The 17,337-nt window shown below is 40.8% G+C and overlaps 1 protein-coding gene across 1 annotated transcript in view; it reads left to right on the plus strand.

The window, feature by feature from the left end:
• The window catches only part of ATF6 (activating transcription factor 6), a 208,733-nt gene that overhangs the window by 151,501 nt on the left and 39,895 nt on the right, over nucleotides 1-17,337 (plus strand). Inside the window, exon 15 of the mRNA XM_035010025.1 lies at nucleotides 579-663. Within this exon, the coding sequence (XP_034865916.1) occupies nucleotides 579-663 (85 nt within the window). The remainder of the gene's footprint in view (nucleotides 1-578; nucleotides 664-17,337) is intronic.

The following is a 17,337-nucleotide window of genomic DNA, read 5'->3' on the forward strand; positions in this document are numbered from 1 at the left end:
ATGCTGTGGTTGCTTCAAAGGGAGAAGAGGCGGCTAAGCGGACAAAGATCCAGGCTCTGGCCTGACTGCAAACTGCAAACAGAATGTCTATTTTATATACCAGGAATTTGGGATCAGAATTGGGAGGAGGGCAGAAATGTTCCTCCTCCTAAAAAAAAAAAAAAAGTGAAAATGACTGTATTGGATAGATAATTTCAGTATCTTGTGATATTATCTAGTCTAGCCGCCTCATTTTACAGGGTTGGAAACAGACCCAGATCATTCAGCTGTTAGGGGCAGATCTAGAATTACAATCCTTCTGTTCGGACTCCTTGGCCAGTACCCTTTAAAGTACACCGCAACATGTATGTTATCAGAACCGAGGAGTATTCCAAGAATACTACGTAGCACCTGGTAATAATAGACACTCAGTAAATCGTAAGATGATTTGTAGTTAATTACCTCTAAGCCAAGTTAAAATAAAAAATGTCATTTTTGTTTATGATCCCAATGAAATGTTGGCATCTTAGAAACTCTGACTTGGGCCTATTATAAGACTAAGCCAGTTGTTATAACAGGTTGTTGTTTGTTATTCTTAGGATCACCTGCTGCTACCAGCCACGACCCACAACAAGACCTCAAGACCAAAGATGTCAATAGTATTACCAGCAATAAACATAAATGGTAAGTAGAAATTTGGGTTTATGAACAACGTAAGTTTGCTTTGCTTAATCAGTATTCTCTGGATTAACCAAAAGCCATTTAAAATGTTTGGTTGGTCAGATATATATCCATGCATTAATTTTGAAACATTTTTCCACTTTTTTCACAAAAGATTATTTTTAAATTCCTATACTCTCTTTAAAAATAACTTTAAAAAATTAAAAGATTTAATTTAAAGTTACTTTTAAAATTACTGTATTTTTAAGAGAAAAAATGCATTCTCTTATTTACAAAATTGGAAAGGTTAGCATCTTGACTGTAGCCTTTCTGGTTATACATATAGTGTAAGACTTACTGTAGCCTTTCTGGTTATACATATAGTGTAAGAATTCCCTGCTGGGTTCTGAGAGTGAATTTGTAAGTTGGGTTTTGGGGGGACGCCTGGGTGGCTCAGATGGTTAAGCATCTGCCTTCGGCTCAGGTCATGATCCCAGGGTCCTGGGATCAAGCCCCACATCGGGCTCTGTGCTCAGCAGGGAGCCTGCTTCTCCCTCTGCCTGCCTATCTGCCTACTTGTGATCTCTCTCTCTCTCTCTCTGTCAAATAAATAAATAAAAAATCTTAAAAAAAAAAAAAAAGTTGGGTTTTGGGAACTCAAAGCAGTTACCTGTATTATGTAAATAGTGACATGATTCCCAGACCAAACATCACAAGCTATTTAGTCCATAATACTGATGAATTTGGTATTGATAGTGTCACTATTCCATTTTGTTCTCCTACTAGTGCTGGGTATTACATAAATTACAAATAATGCTGTAATACCTTGAGACCATCTAAAGATGTTAAGGCATCTTGCTTATAATCTAGAAAGAAAAATAAGCCCAGAAATCACTGTACTCCGAAGAGAAGGTCCCATAAGGAATATACAAAGTACTAAAGAAATTTAGTAAAGGAGAGATTACTTCCAGCTGGGTTCTTCATGGAAAAGAGAATCTCTTACTCCCAGTGCCAGCTGCGTGCTATAAATGAGCACAGTGTATATTGTTGACTGATTGCTTTCTCTGACACATCATATTAGGCTCTAATGACACTAGGAGGATTGGCTGTCCTTCCGAATTCATTTATCTGGTATAATGAAACTACTAGTATACTTTTTATCTAGTAGTAAGAACCTCATAGTTTACGAATAAGCCAAAAGGTGAAGAGCCTTTTGGACTAACCTGCAGTTGAACCAGTCCACATTCTGATTGATGATCATAGTTAAACAACCAAATATAATTGTTAAAAACAAAAACAAAAACCTGGGATTCTAGATAAATCCCAGTAAAATTTAGTCTTAGAGAAAAAGTATTAGATATTCATTGTACATTTTAAGACCATAGAGGACTATAGAATTTCATTGAGCTGTGCGCAGACTGCTTATTAGAAATGCTTAGAGGGGGCGCCTGGGTGGCTCAGTTGGTTAAGCGACTGCCTTCGGCTCAGGTCATGATCCTGGAGTCCCGGGATCGAGTCCCGCATCGGGCTCCCTGCTCGGCAGGGAGTCTGCTTCTCCCTCTGACTCTCTCATGCTCTATCTCATTCTCTCTCTCAAACAAATAAATAGAATCTTTAAAAAAAAAAAAAAAAATGCTTAGAGGTCCTAGGGGCACGTGTGTGGCTCAGTCAGTTGAGCGGCTGGCTCTTGGTTTCGACTCAGGTCATGATCTCCTGAGATCATGGGGTCGAGCTCCACATTGGCCTCCATGCTCAGTGCAGAGTCTGCTTGAGATCCTCTCCCTTTGCCCCACTCCTGTTCAAGTTCTGTCTCTAAATTAAATAAATAAAATCTTAAGAGGAAAAAAATAAATGCTTAGGGGGTCATGATCTCAGGGTTATAAGATTGAGCCCCGCCTAGTGTGGAGCCTGCTTAAGATTCTCTCTCTCCATCTCCCTCTGCCCCTCCCCACCCTCCCTCTCTTAAAAGAAGAAAAAAAGAAATGCTTAGGAGGCAGCTTGTTTTATTTTTTTAAGATTTATTTATTTATTTTAGAGAGAGTGTGTGTGTGTGCATACATGTGCAGGGGGAGGGGCAGAGGGAGAGAGAGAGAGAGAATCTCAAGCAGACCTCCCCACTGAGCACAGAGCCCTATGTGGGGCTCAATCTCATGACCCTGAGATCATGACCTGAGCCAAAATAAAGAATCAGACACTCAACCGACTGAGCCACCCAGGCGCCCCGAGGCAGCTTTATAGATAGAAAATAAAACATTTGTTTTGCTAAAGCATAAAAGAATTATGACATTTTCTTAGTCTTACAAAGACATTTAGAACACATTAAAAAAAAGCAAAAACTGTAACATTGAGAAGAACTTCTCTTTCTTCAGTAAGGGCATACCTCCAAAGCTTTCACGGAGCAGTCCTACTACTACTTCAGGAAGGACAGTATATTCCAAAGTGCACTGTATTACACTCCAAAGAATGTGTTTAGGAAATATCATTCTTATTTCATAGGGACCTGGGTTTCTCTGCTTGAACCATGATAGATTTAAGTTCTGGTCAGCTTATGCTCAGAAAGGCTATTATCTAAGCTTCAACAAGACAGAATTCACTTAATTTTGTTCTGATATTGAATTCTTATGCAAGAGAATGCCTGGTTTTATTTTATGACAGTGAGTTTTCCATATTTACTAAGCCAAAAACAATATGATGCTGTTTGACTCTGTTGATCTTGGCCAGGGGACTAATTTTTGAAAATGAGCCTTTCGTGGATTTGAAAAATACAATCATTAGAAGATCATTTCCTTTTTAATCTGGTTTTGATTTCTTTATAAATAAATTTAGTTTTTTCCTTTTTAGGGTATAGTAAACTATTTGAAAAGTTAAGATTCAAATGCAAGAAATACTGGTTGAATATCTACCACGTGCCAAGTGTTGTGCTGTATCCTTAGTCTCTTTCTGAACGGTCCCTCCACCTTCTTGCTCTGAGGGTTAGAATCTGATTTTGCCTCCTCACCTTATATGCCTCTGAGCCTACAGGTGGGGTGGGTATATCCTTGCTCCCCACTGCAACTTCCAAATGATCTCGCCATCTTTCCCCTTCAGCCCCCCTCAACATCTTAAAGTATATAATGTCAGGCTTTACTCCCCTTACTCTGGTTTGTCACTGTCTTCTGTCCCACCTTCACTGATGACTCTCCATCACTGGTTTTTCTATCTCTCTGTGTAACTTCAGCATTCACAGAGGATTCATCCAGCACCCTGGCCTCTTCTGATCCCATTGTCTTTTTTTCCTTTTTTTTTTTTTAAAGATTATTTATTTGAGAGAGAGAGCACGTGCACAAGCAGGGGGAAGGGCAGAGGGAGAAACAGACTCCCTGCTGAGTGGGGAGCCAGACTCGGGGCTCGATCTCAGGACCCTAAGGTCATGAACTGAGCCAAAATAAAGAGCTGGACACTCAACCGGCTGAGCCATCCAGGCGCCCCAATCCTGTTGTCTTTTATTCTGTACCCCTCAGCCTCCCATCCACATGGTCATACCATGGATCTCCTCATCATCAATAATGGCACTGCTCTTGAAATACCCTCTCCAAGCATCCCACTCCTACTTATCTCTTACTGTAAACCCACACTCCCAACTACCCTCTGACCTCACAATCTCCAGGCCTCCGACCCCACCACTTTTTCCGTATGGATCACATTCATAATGGTCATATATCCCTCCTTATCTAGCCGAGATTCCACCCCCCCCATACTTTCACCACTCTCTTGCATCCCCCCTTAGTTCCTCCCTGGCTTCTTTTTTTTTTTTGGGTCTCAGTTGTCTGTAAAAATCCCTCCCTAGTTAAACCCAGCTGTCCTCTTTATGCCTGTTCTCAAGCAGCTGAAAATTGCCGGAAAATACCATCTAGTCAGGACAAGTAGATTGACTGCAAATTTATGACTACTAATTCCAGAGGGGCATTCAGTACTGCCAGTCATTGCTAGTAATTTCACTTGCCTTCTGTCTGAAGCAAGAATTTCTCACCTCTCTTCTCAAATCCCCAACATCCCCTCCACCCACCCCCTCAGCTGATGAACTCACCAAATGCCACGCTGAGAAAACAGATGTACTCATGTCAGAGCTACGTCATCTTCCGCTGCCGGAAGCGCAGCTCCTTCTGCCGCGCACAGACCCTGCCCACCCTGTTGTGCTGGGAGAAAAGTCTCTCCTGTTGGGTTCTAGAAGCTCAATTTGCTATTTATTAGATACTGGGCAAGTTATTTAGTTTTTCTGTACCTCAGCTTCCTCATCTGTAAAAGGAGATATTAGTAATACCTTTATTTTAGAGTTGATGTGAGAATTAAATGAGTAAAAATGCTTTAAATAGTGCCTGGCTATTTTCAGCGTGGACACTCGTGCCCCTTTGTCACCATCATCATCCACATCACCTAAGGTGATTCCTTCCTTTTGGACCCTGTGTCCCAGCCCCTCTCACGGTTTCAGAGACTTTGCTTCTACACTGATACCCTTTCTATCCTGCGCCATCAGCCTCTTCTCTACCGGTTCAACATACAGAACGTCTTCATACTACCTTTGGTGTGGGGAGACTGTTAATGCCACGTCCTATTTCTCCACTGTCCTTCAGGGAAACACTCTTGAAAAGAGTGCCTTGTACTCGCTGCCTTCATCTGCTTATCTCCTGGTCTCTCCTCCACACTCATATGTTCTTTCTTCTGAGCCTTGTGAGACTAGATTGCAGACATTCTTATTTTACCCCCAAGTACCTGAATATGCATCTGCTACAAAAGGGGTATTCTCCTACATAAGCACAAGAAAATGACCACACTTAAAAAAAAAAAAAAAAGCTTAGCATTGATACTTTACAGTTTAATATATAGTCCATATTCATATTTCCAATTTGCCCCTAAAATGCTCTTTATAGCTTTTTGTGGGGAGGGATACAGAATCGAGTCAAAGACCATACGTTACACCCACTTGGCACACCTCTTTAGTATCCTTTCATCTTAGAACTCTTGCCTTCTAAAAAATTGTCTTTTCTGACATACACACTTCTTAGAAACCAGAGTCACTGAGGAATAACATAATACACAGTAAAAATCAACAATTTTATGTGTACCGTTTAATGGGTTTTGACAAATGTATACAGTTATGAACCTACCATTCAATCATGATACAGATGTTTTCATTACTTCAGAAAGTCTCCTCGTACCCCTTTGCAGCCATTCCCCTGAAGTATATTTTTGACATACCCTTCTTTTGAAACACTTCATCTTGTAGGCTTTCCTGATACTGTGGCTTGTCTCACTTTCCACCTTTGTCTCCTTCTTGCTCAGCTTAGCCAGCTTCTCCTCCTCTGTGAGGACAGGAAACTGGTTTCCTACGTTATGTTTGCTGCTTACAACCCAGCACCTAGAGAAGTGTCTAGTGTAGGAAAATTGCAGGATGCGGCGCTCTGGTAGACGTTAAAGCCCAGCAGAGTAACTGGTACTGCTTTATACATCCACTGCATAACACAGCCAGGATTTCAGGAAGTATATAAAGTATGTTCTGATTAATTATTATATTGTTATTTCAGTATTAAAGACAGATGTGTGAGTGTCAAAAATATTTGGGATTCCAGAATTTAAGATAGATTTTTATACCACTTTATTCCTTATGGTGTAAGGCTGTGCACATTCGTTTGTGAGCGGCATAATACAATGCAATTCCTGTGTTTTGAATTTGATGGACTCAGGTTTGTTGAATGGCTGAATAAGTGAGGTAAATGTTATTTGGTCAGTACTTTGTGGTCACTTGAAAGATTTTACTATTTTAATTCTTCATATGATTAAAAACCGTTGGCAAGTACAGTTTAGTCTAATCTTTCCAAATATAAATTAATTTGTTTACTAGTTAGCTCTCTACCATATTGGTTGAGATTTGGAATTCATTGTAAAGAGTGAATTGAAACTATTAACCTCCTTTTCAACAATTGTTCTACAAAAGAAAGCACATGCAAAAAAATTGAAGTATAGAACTCTACCAAGTTCCAGAGATGGATTTCTTTGGCTTATTGGGTTACATGAATTTGACAGGCAGTACTCTATCACTTACCAACGTTTGGGCACCTGTTTCTTGCAAGGGCAGAGATGTTGTGAGGATATCTCTAACATAGAAGTTTTTCATCCTGAGCAGGGTAAGAATTTAAGAAAGTTGAATAAAATATATTTTCTGCCATTTCTGAGTTGAAAAGTTACATGTACCTTGGAAAGGAACATGAGTTGTGGGTTTGATCCCTCTCTCTGACTTTAGTGGTGCCTGTAGGATTTTGGAGAGGGTGGTGGAAGACAAAGTCAAATTTTTATTGAGCAGTTGGTTTCTGTAGTTCCCTGGATAGGGATATTTGGGAAGAGAATTTGATTTTCCAATTTTGGCAAAGTAAATTAGATTCCCAAGTCAATATCTGATCTTAAATTATAACGCATAATGACTCTACTTTGTGGTTTTGAGCTATGGAAAAAAGTCTATACAAGAAATAGCTAAAGGGGGGTGCCTGGATGGCTCAGATGGTTAAGTGTCTGCCTTCGGCTCAGGTCATAATCCCAGGGTCCTGGGATCGAGCCCCGCATGGGGCTCCCTGCTGAGGGGGGAGCCTGCTTCTCCCTCTCCCTCTGCCTGCTGCTTCCCCTGGTTGTACACTCTCTCTCTCTCTCAAAAATAAAATCTTAAAAAAAAAAAAAAAAACTAAAGGGAACAGGATTTGTGTGTGAAATTAATGCCATTTAGAAAATGCTAGTTACATCATTCTATCTTTTCTATGCCAATTTAATTTTTGTAATTTATTTCATTTTGCATTCTCTTTGATACTTGATATCCTTTGTCTCATGTGACAGTTGAAAACAGGTTAGTGAAGCTGTAAGAAAGTCCATCTTTGAAGAAGTCTTCACACTGAAGATTATTGAAATAAAATGAAATGCTGGTATGCTTTAAAAAAAGCTTTTAAAAAATGATTGCAGATGGTTGGCAGAGCAGTGGATGATAAATTAGAGGCTATTGCTATTTATAAAAAAAGGATTCTGGAAGTTTTCCTTGTACTATAAGTCAACATTTCCTGCTTTTAAATTATTTCCACTTATGTTGTGGTAAAACTGCTCATTTCCTTTCTTTCTTCATAAGTAATTCAACAAAGTAGACCATAGAAGAGATTTATTTTTAATGGTAGCTACTTTGTAGATGTCTTTCCCAGGGAATGAACACAGCCATTAGCAGATGCGCAATCTGACCAACACTTTGATTTGGTTCTACTGTTCCCCTTCTCTCTGTGTATCATGTACCTAAGTTAGTGTGGTACCTGAGTAGTAAAGAAAAAACTATTCTAATTCTACCCTGTCCTTGGTAAGGGTTCAAGTAGATGAACAAATGACTAGAAGGCGACACTGTATTTATATTTAATCTCAAGGTCATTTCCATGTAAAAATCTAGAAGAACTTACTAGCAATGAAACATCTTTTTAGTTGAAGAGGATGTAATAGAAGGGCAGGAAGCAAACCAACTCACCAAATGTGTTGGTTTTAATAATAAGAGAATGTTGATACAACTGCTTTTGATGATCACTAGTTTCATAAAACTGTGATCCCAAAGAAAATGGAATTTTGGAAATTTGGAAACTGTCCTGTTTTAGACATGTTCTGCACAAGCAGGCTGGTTGTCTGTAAGAGAATTGTGCCTAATCTTATAAATTCTCTTTTTCTTAAAGGCCTGCAGGTTATCTACTTTCTTAAAATACATTTACAACCTTGTATTTCTTACATTTCAGTGTTCTGTAATTGTGTCTAGACAGTTGAGTGAGTTGAATCTTCTCTTCCAACCATGTTTTAAATATTTGAAAAACATATAATTAAATATTTCACTTTTGACTCACTACGAAAGCAGTAGTACAATTTCCACACTGAGAATTTCTACTGACAAAAGGAGAAAAATGACACTAGTCACAAAAAAGAAAGATTTTTTCTTTCAGTATATATCCACAGATCTATGAATTATGTCTGGCTGGCAGGTATAATGGGGAGTGTTAACATTGACCATACTAGCTGTGATAAATAGTATCTTAATGAAGACCTGGGTCTTCATGTTGATCCCCTGTGTTGAACTGGCAGTTTCCTTGTGAGAAGACAGTCACCTGTGTGAGACAGAATATGACATTATCTTTACAATGTGGGTAAAATTTGGCTCAATTTCTTAGATCCCTTTTTAGCTTACCTTCTCTAGTGATGTTAAATCACCAGCCGGACCTAGACCAACAGTGATGATTTAGATCAGTTCTAAACCGGAAACAACATACTGATTAATTTTTTAAGAGAAATCAATTAAGTACTGGGTAGTTATAAATCATAATGCCTCTGACATCGGATCAAAAATTTGAAGACTATGGTAGATACTAGGATCTTGGTACCTTGGGAGGTAAAACTTGAACTGCACTGTAAAGGAAACTTAGAGGAGGATAAGGAGGAGGATATTTTTTAATGTAAGGATTGCATTTAGCTACAAGTAACAGAAAAACCTTAACTAAACATTGTCTTAAATAAATTGGATTCATTTTTTCTTATATATATTTTTTTATTTAAAAAATTTTTTTGTTATGTTAATCACCATACATCACATCATTAGTTTTTGATGTAGTGTTCCATGATTCATTGTTTGTGTATAACACCCAGTGCTCCATGCAGAATGTACCCTCTTTAATACCCATCACCAGGCTAACCCATCCTCCCACCCTCTTCCCCGCTAGAACCCTCAGTTTGTTTTCAGAGTCCATCGTCTCTCATGGTTCATCTCCCCCTCTGATTTCCCCCCTTCTTTCTTCCCCTCCTGCTATCTTTTTTTTTTTTTTTTAACATATATTGTATTATTTGTTTCAGAGGTACAGATCTGTGATTCAACAGTCTTGCACAATTCACAGCGCTCACCATAGCACATACCCTCCCCAATGTCTATCACCCAGCCACCCCATCCCTCCCACCCCCCACCACTCCAGCAACTCTGTTTGTTTCCTGAGAATAAGAATTCCTCATATCAGTGAGGTCATACAATATATGTCTTTCTCTGATTGACTTACTTCGCTCAGCATAACACCCTCCAGTTCTATCCACGTCGTTGCAAATGGCAAGATCTCATTCCTTTTGATGGCTGCATAATATTCCATTGTATATATATACCACATCTTCTTTATCCATTCATCTGTTGATGGACATCTTGGCTCTTTCCACAGTTTGGCTATTGTGGACATTGCTGCTATAAACATCGGGGTGCACGTAGCCCTTCGGATCCCTACATTTGTATCTTTGGGGTAAATACCCAGTAGTGCAATTGCTGGATCGTATGGTAGCTCTATTTTCAACTTTTTGAGGAACCTCCATACTGTTTTCCAGAGTGGCTGCACCAGTTTGCATTCCCATCAACAGTGTAGGAGGGTTCCCCTTTCTCGACATCCCCGCCAACATCTGTCATTTCCTGACTTGTTAATTTTAGTCATTCTGACTGGTGTGAGGTGGTATCTCATTGGAGTTTTGATTTGGATTTCCCTGATGCTGAGCGATGTTGAGCACTTTTTCATGTGTCTGTTGGCCATTTGGATGTCTTCTTTGGAAAAATGTCTGTTCCTGTCTTCTGCCCATTTCTTGATTGGATCATTTGTTCTTTGGGTGTTGAGTTTAAGAAGCTCTTTATAGATTTTGGATACTAGCCTTTCATCTGGTATGTCATTTGCAAATATCTTCTCCCATTCTGTCGGTTGTCTTTGGTTTGTTTATTGTTTCTTTTGCTGTGCAAAAGCTTTTTATCTTGATGAAGTCCCAATAGTTCATTTTTGCCCTTGCTTCCCTTGCCTTTGGTGATGTTTCTAGGAAGAAGTTGCTGTGGCTGAGGTCGAAGACGTTGCTGCCTGTGTTCTCCTTTAGGATTTTGATGGACTCCTGTCTCACATTTAGGTCTTTCATCCATTTTGAGTCTATTTTTGTGTGTGGTGTAAGGAAATGGTCCAGTTTCATTCTTCTGCATGTGGCTGTCCAATTTTCCCAACACCATTTGTTGAAGAGACTGTCTTTTTTCCATTGGATGTTCTTTCCTACTTTGCTGAAGATTAGTTGACCAGAGAGTTGAGGGTCCATTTCTGGGCTCTCTCTTCTGTTGCATTGATCTATGTGTCTGTTTTTGTGCCAGTACCATACTGTCTTGATGATGACAGCTTTGTAATAGAGCTGGAAGTCCGGAATTGTGATGCCGCCAGCTTTGCTTTTCTTTTTCAACATTCCTCTGGCTATTCGGGATCTTTTCTGGTTCCATACAAATTTTAGAATTATTTGTTCCATTTCTTTGAAAAAAGTGGATGGTATTTTGATGGGAATTGCATTGAATGTGTAGATTGCTCTAGGTAGCATTGACATCTTCACAATATTTGTTCTTCCAATCCATGAGCATGGAACGTTTTTCCATTTCTTTGTGTCTTCCTCAATTTCTTTCATGAGTATTTTATAGTTTTCTGAGTACAGATCCTTTGCCTCTTTGGTTAGATTTATTCCTAGGTATCTTATGTTTTGGGTGCAGTTGTAAATGGGATCGACTCCTTAATTTCTCCTTCTTCTGTCTTGTTGTTGGTGTATAGGAATGCCACTGATTTCTGTGCATTGATTTTATATCCTGCCACTTGACTAAATTCCTGTATGAGTTCTAGCAGTTTTGGAGTGGAGTCTTTTGTGTTTTACACATAAAGTATCTTATCATCTGCAAAGAGTGAGAGTTTGACTTCTTCTTTGCCAATTTGGATGCCTTTGATTTCTTTTTGTTGTCTGATTGCTGTGGCTAGGACTTCTAGTAGTATGTTGAATAGCAGTGGTGATAGTGGACATCCCTGCCACGTTCCTGACCTTAGGGGGAAAGCTCTCAGTTTTTCCCCATTGAGAATGATATTCGCTGTAGGTTTTTCATAGATGGCTTTTATGATATTGAGGTATGTACCCTCTATCCCTATACTCTGAAGAGTTTTGATCAAGAAAGGATGCTGTAGGGGCACCTGGGTGGCTCAGTTGGTTAAGCAACTGCCTTCGGCTCGGGTCATGATCCTGGAGTCCCGGGATCGAGTCCCGCATCGGGCTCCCTGCTCGGCAGGGAGTCTGCTTCTCCCTCTGATCCTCCCCCTCTCATGCTCTCTGTCTCCCATTCTCTCTTTCAGATAAATAAATAGATAAATAAATAAATAAATAAATAAATAAATAAAAAAGGATGCTGTACTTTGTCAAATGCTTTTTCTGCATCTATTGAGAGGATCATATGATTCTTGTTCTTTCTTTGTTAATGTATTGTATCACGTTGATTGATTTGCAGATGTTGAACCAACCTTGCAGCCCAGGGATAAATCCCACCTGGTGGTGGTGAATAATCCTTTTAATATACAGTTGGATCCTATTGGCTAGTATTTTGGTGAGAATTTTTGCATTCATGTTCATCAAGGATATTGGTCTGTAATTTTCCTTTTTGATGGGGTCTTTGTCTGCTTTTGGGATCAAGGTAATGGTGGCCTCATAAAACGAGTTTGGAAGTTTTCCTTCCATCTCTGTTTTTTTGGAAGTTTCAGAAGAATAGGTATTAATTCTTCCTTAAATGTTTGGTAGAATTCCCCTGGAAGCCATCTGGCCCTGGGCTTTTGTTTGTTGGGAGATTTTTGATGACTGCTTCAGTTTCCTTAGTGATTATAGGTCTGTTCCATTTTTTCTTATATATTGACGAGTCCACAGCAATGAACCAATCTAGGTGCTGGTGTTTGCTCAACAACATAAGCTGCTAGGACTAAGGTTGCTGCAGTTCTCTTGGCCTTTCTCAGATGTTCTCAGAGTGGCTGCTGCAGCTCAAGCCCTCATATCTGTATTTCAGACAGAAAAAAAGGACGAAGGCCTGGCATCTATCAGGGAGGCAAACATTGTCCAGAAATTTCTGGCAGACTTTTGCTGATGATGTCTCATGGGACATAGAAACTGTGTCCCATGCATATGCCTAGCTTCAAGGGAGGCTCAGAAATACAGTGTTTTTACTAGGCACACTGTGATCTGAAAAAAATACAGACTTGGCTCAGTACGGAAGGAATGGGTACTGGGTGGGCGGATCAGCAGCAGCTGCTTGCTGTGGCATTCTGTCATGCGCTGAGCTGGGACTGAGTAAAGTGTCTGGGAGGAGACAGTGAGGAGGGGACTCAAGTTGAAGAGGATGAGAAATGGTGTTTGCTGCATGGGATGCAGCTATATGATGTAGGTCATTAACGAGTTAAGGCAGTGACTTTAAGCTCTCCAGCATAAAAATTACACTCTGAAAGCTCTGTTAAGAGACCGTTAATCCAGCTGAGGTCTGTCAGTGAACAAAAGTTAGGGAAGATGAGCTAGGATGCATTGCACCAATTATGGGGTGAGGTTGTGAAAGGCCTGGAATGGAGAGAAAGGAAAACTGTCCAGAGAAATTTCAAACAGAAAATCTATTGCGCCTGGTAACTGAAGGAGGGAGTAGAAGCTGATTGCACGATGGTAAAGTAGCTGTACTTGCCAGAGCTGTTTCTTGCCACCCTCGTTTCCTCTGGGCGAAGTCGTCAGGGTAACCATTCTTGGCTCCTCCCAGACTGTTCGGTTAGCCCCACTTGGCGTGGCCTCTTCTGAACCCACTTCTGCAAAGTAAGTCTGAAGATAGGATTTTGAAATGGAAGAGATGAAATTAATGGTGGATCTGCCTTTCTGTACCTCAAGACTTAGCACTTGTTGAGTGATACTGCTTTGAGGATTTATTGGCGGTTGCCCAGGTCCATTTTTTTCAGGAGTAGTTTGTCTTTTTTAGTATTTGATTTACTAATAAACTGTTGAATCTGTGGGAACTTTCATGAGCCTCCAGAGGTTTACTTCGGATCAGGTTGCGCTGCATCTTCCAGGATATTAGTGCTTCCTCGCCCGAGGAGCCAGTTGCCGAGCCCGCTACACCTAAAAGACCTTCCGGGTCCCGTCAGCTCTCAGTGGGATCACTTTCACTCTTTCTCCCTTGTGGCAAAAATCTGTTTTTACTCAAACAGATGGTTTAGCTTTCGACTAATAAAAACTAGAGATCAGAATCTGTTTAAGCCAACAGAGTTGGTTTGAAGTTCCTACTAACTATTCAAAATCTGAATTATTTCTTTATTTTACACATATTAAGCTCCTCAGAATGGATTTATCTTTGTACTGGAAAATCAGGGACCTTGTAGTGAGTCAGAAGATTGAACCATTTCACGTAATCTTGAGTTTCTGTTTCTCTGAAGAACTACTTGACAAGCACAGGCTCAGCTCCTCTGTTTTCTCTTCTGCAATGATACCAGCTGGAAACAGTAGGGATCCTAACTTTCTGTGGAGCGCTACATGGTTCTTTCAGGACTTGCTGGTGATTTTTTCATTACTTAAGACACAGCTGAGAACGGGTGATAGGGCAGCATCATCTCAGGGACGTCCGTGTCAAGGACGCTATGATTCTGTTCGCCTTGGAGACTGCTCCTCTTCTTGGGTTTTCACAAGTAAAGGTGAAAGAGTCCTCAGAAACTGTATTTTTCTGAATCTAGAATGTTGCAGTTGAAAATATGGATACAGATTGTTAGAGCTTTTGCTTTGGGAATCTTGAGTACATCAGGCAAGAAATGCCTTTGAACTTAACCAAATATCCATAGTTTCTTCCATATTTATTACAGATTTTACAGAAACAATCGCATGCCTTAAACATAAGATTTAGATTAATAATGAGACAAATGTGAACTGTAAAATAGTTTGTTGCTAGGAGCGGGGTTGTTAGGAAGACCATACAGTTAGCCTCTATGAGGATATCCAAAGCCCATGTCTTTGTTTTTGTTCTACCTTCTATACAGGACAGAACCGTGTGGGAAATGTGATCCACTTGGTATGACTACACTATAGATTGGGACAGAGAAAGACTCACTAATATTCATGTTGTCCAGCCATAAAATATCAGGGCTCAGAGGCTTTGGTACACTCATCCACACTAACTCCCTGCTAGTGGCAGTTTCCTTCTGCCACACTTCACTCAGTGGCTAACCACTTTATTTTTTTTTTTTTTTAAGATTTTATTTATTTATTTGAGAGAAAGAGAGAACGAGCAGTGGGAAGGGGCAAAGGGAGAGAGAGAGAAGCAGACTCCCTACTGAGCAGGGAGCCCGACGCCGGGCTTGATCCCAGGACCTGGAGATCATGACGTGAGCCAAAGGCGGATGTTTAACCAACTGAGCCGCCCAGGTGCCCTGGCCAGCCACTTTAGCTACAGTCCCCTCCACGGATGAAGGCTGCCTGCCTTAAATAGCTCTGGCAATTTGTAAATTGTTCCTTTTTTGGTCTCTTCCTCATTCTACCTATAAACTCACAGGATTATGTATAAATATAATCTTTCTTCCACATGACAGACCTCTAGCTGCTTGTACTCTCTATATATCCTCTGAGCCTTCATACACCACGGCCTTCCAGTTTTCAGAAGCTGTTCTTCTTGTGGCCTCCATTCTGTGGTCACTCTCTTCTGGATGGGTTCTGGTTTTTCCACCTCTTATGGAGGGCTATGAGTATGGAGCATAATGGAGTATCTCCAAATTTTATGCAGTGTATTTTGAGTGATGACATCAAAATGTTTTTTCCAGTTCCACCCTACAGTGTGCCTTTTGTCAATTCTAGTCCATGGTTCCTTTCACATATATCATTACCAAACCATGTCTCTTCCATTTTGCTTCCTGATTTTGATTTTTGGACTGTTTTTATCCTGATTTAACATCTTCCTAATAAAGTCTTTCTTAAATCCCTTACTCAAATGTTCAGGGAAAGCTTTCCTAAGCCCATAGAATAGGTTAGGTGCCCTTCTCCCCCCTCCACTGCCCAGAATACTCTGAACTCCCTTATTTTTGTAACATTCATATTATTTATAATCAGTAGCTTATTGTCTAACCTGCTGAACTGTAGGCTCTTTAAGGGTAGGGACCCTGTTTGTTTAATATCTTTTGTTATTCCTAGTGCCTTAGAAAAATATAAGTGCCTGACACACAGTAGGTGCTCAACAAGATGTGTTGGATTGAATTAAATGTATAAAGCCTCTCTGCAAGCTAGGCACTGTCGTTTGTATCCAAGAGAAAAATGTAATCAGTTAAATAAATCCACACACACAGAGTGATCTTTGAACTGAATCCTGAAGGATTCATGTGATTGGCCAAGTGTGTGAACATTCTGGACAGAGGGAACAGTATAATAGGGATATCAGAACAAGAAAACTAGTTAGCCTACTTGGGGGATTAAAAGTGCCTTGAGGTGCAGAGGAAGCCAGAGAGGCCAGTTCACGAAGGCCTGTAGGACATGATGCGGAATTGTGATTTTACCCTGTGAGTAATAGGGAGCTACTAAAAGATTTTGGGCAGAGGAGAGGCACAAGTAGAATCATGTTTCAAATATTTCCCTGATGGCAAGGATGGATTAGAGGGGGTGATACTTTTTACAAAGACAAAGTTATAATCATCTAGTCGAGAAATAGCAGTTTGAACAAACATTGATTACTTCAGTTTCTGGGGCTCAGGGATGTGGGAGCTTAGCGGGGTGGGTCCGGCCCCAAGTCTCTCATGAGGTTGTAACCAGGCTGTGGGTGGAGCTGAGGATTTGACTGGGGCCGAAGGATCTGTTCTCAGGCTCACGCACTGTTGGCAGCAGGCTTCAGCTCCTCACCTGAGGGCCCCTTCCTGTTACTTCCCCCAGAGCAACCGATCCATGAGGGCAAGAAAGTGAGCAAGTGAGAGAACTCACCAGACGGAAGCCAGGCTTTTACACCTAATTGCAGAAGTGACATGCCGTCACCTCCCCCACGTGCTGTAAACTGCACAGACTGCACCTGGGATGTTGTAGGGGAGACTCCACGAGGGTGTGAGTACTGGGGGGTGGGGGTCGGGGGGCATCTCAGAGGCTGTTTGCCATGCTGCCTGTCGCAGTGTACCAAGAGCACGTCTAAAAGTCGGGAACACTGTGGTGGTCTATGGAGACAGAAGGACAGACTACTTCACAGAGAAACTCCTATTAATCATTTCTCCCAGCTTCTTACTGCCTAGAGCATTTGCTTGACTGAAAAGTAAGATCACTAAGACCCCATTATAAATGTTAAATAATGGCTAGTTTGCAATCATTGCTCCATTTTCTGAGCTTTGATAACCCGGTTCCCTGTTTGTTTTATAGGGTAATGCAGTCGTGGCTCAGGTTTGCAAGTATCTGTCACATGGCACCCTGCTAAGTCATGTGCGGCTTTCCGAGGGGCTCTGGGATGTGATTTATGTCTTCAGAGAGCTAATCTTACTGGGAAACAGGACATTCGTAGATCAGAGAGAATCTCAGAGCTGGAAGAGAACTTAGGGACAGTCTAACACAGCCTCACGTTACCTACGGGTAAGAAAACAGGTTGGGGGAGGCAGACTGCTGGTGGAGCTGTGACCTGAAGCCAGATCTTTACGTCCCCAGGCAGAGCGCTTGAGTTAAATGTGAAAGGTGATGTTTTTTGGTTTGGTTTGGTTTGGTTTGGTTTTTAGAGAGGAGCGGGGGAGGAGGAGAGGGAGAGAGAATCTTAAGCAGGCTCCACAACCAGCTCGACGTGGGGCTTGATCTCATGACCCTGAGCCAAAATCAAGAGTCAGACACTTAACCGACTGAGCC

Source organism: Mirounga leonina, unplaced genomic scaffold (genome assembly GCF_011800145.1).
Source record: "Mirounga leonina isolate KUSES-001 unplaced genomic scaffold, KU_Mleo_1.0 Mir_154, whole genome shotgun sequence".
Lineage (NCBI taxonomy): Eukaryota > Metazoa > Chordata > Mammalia > Carnivora > Phocidae > Mirounga > Mirounga leonina.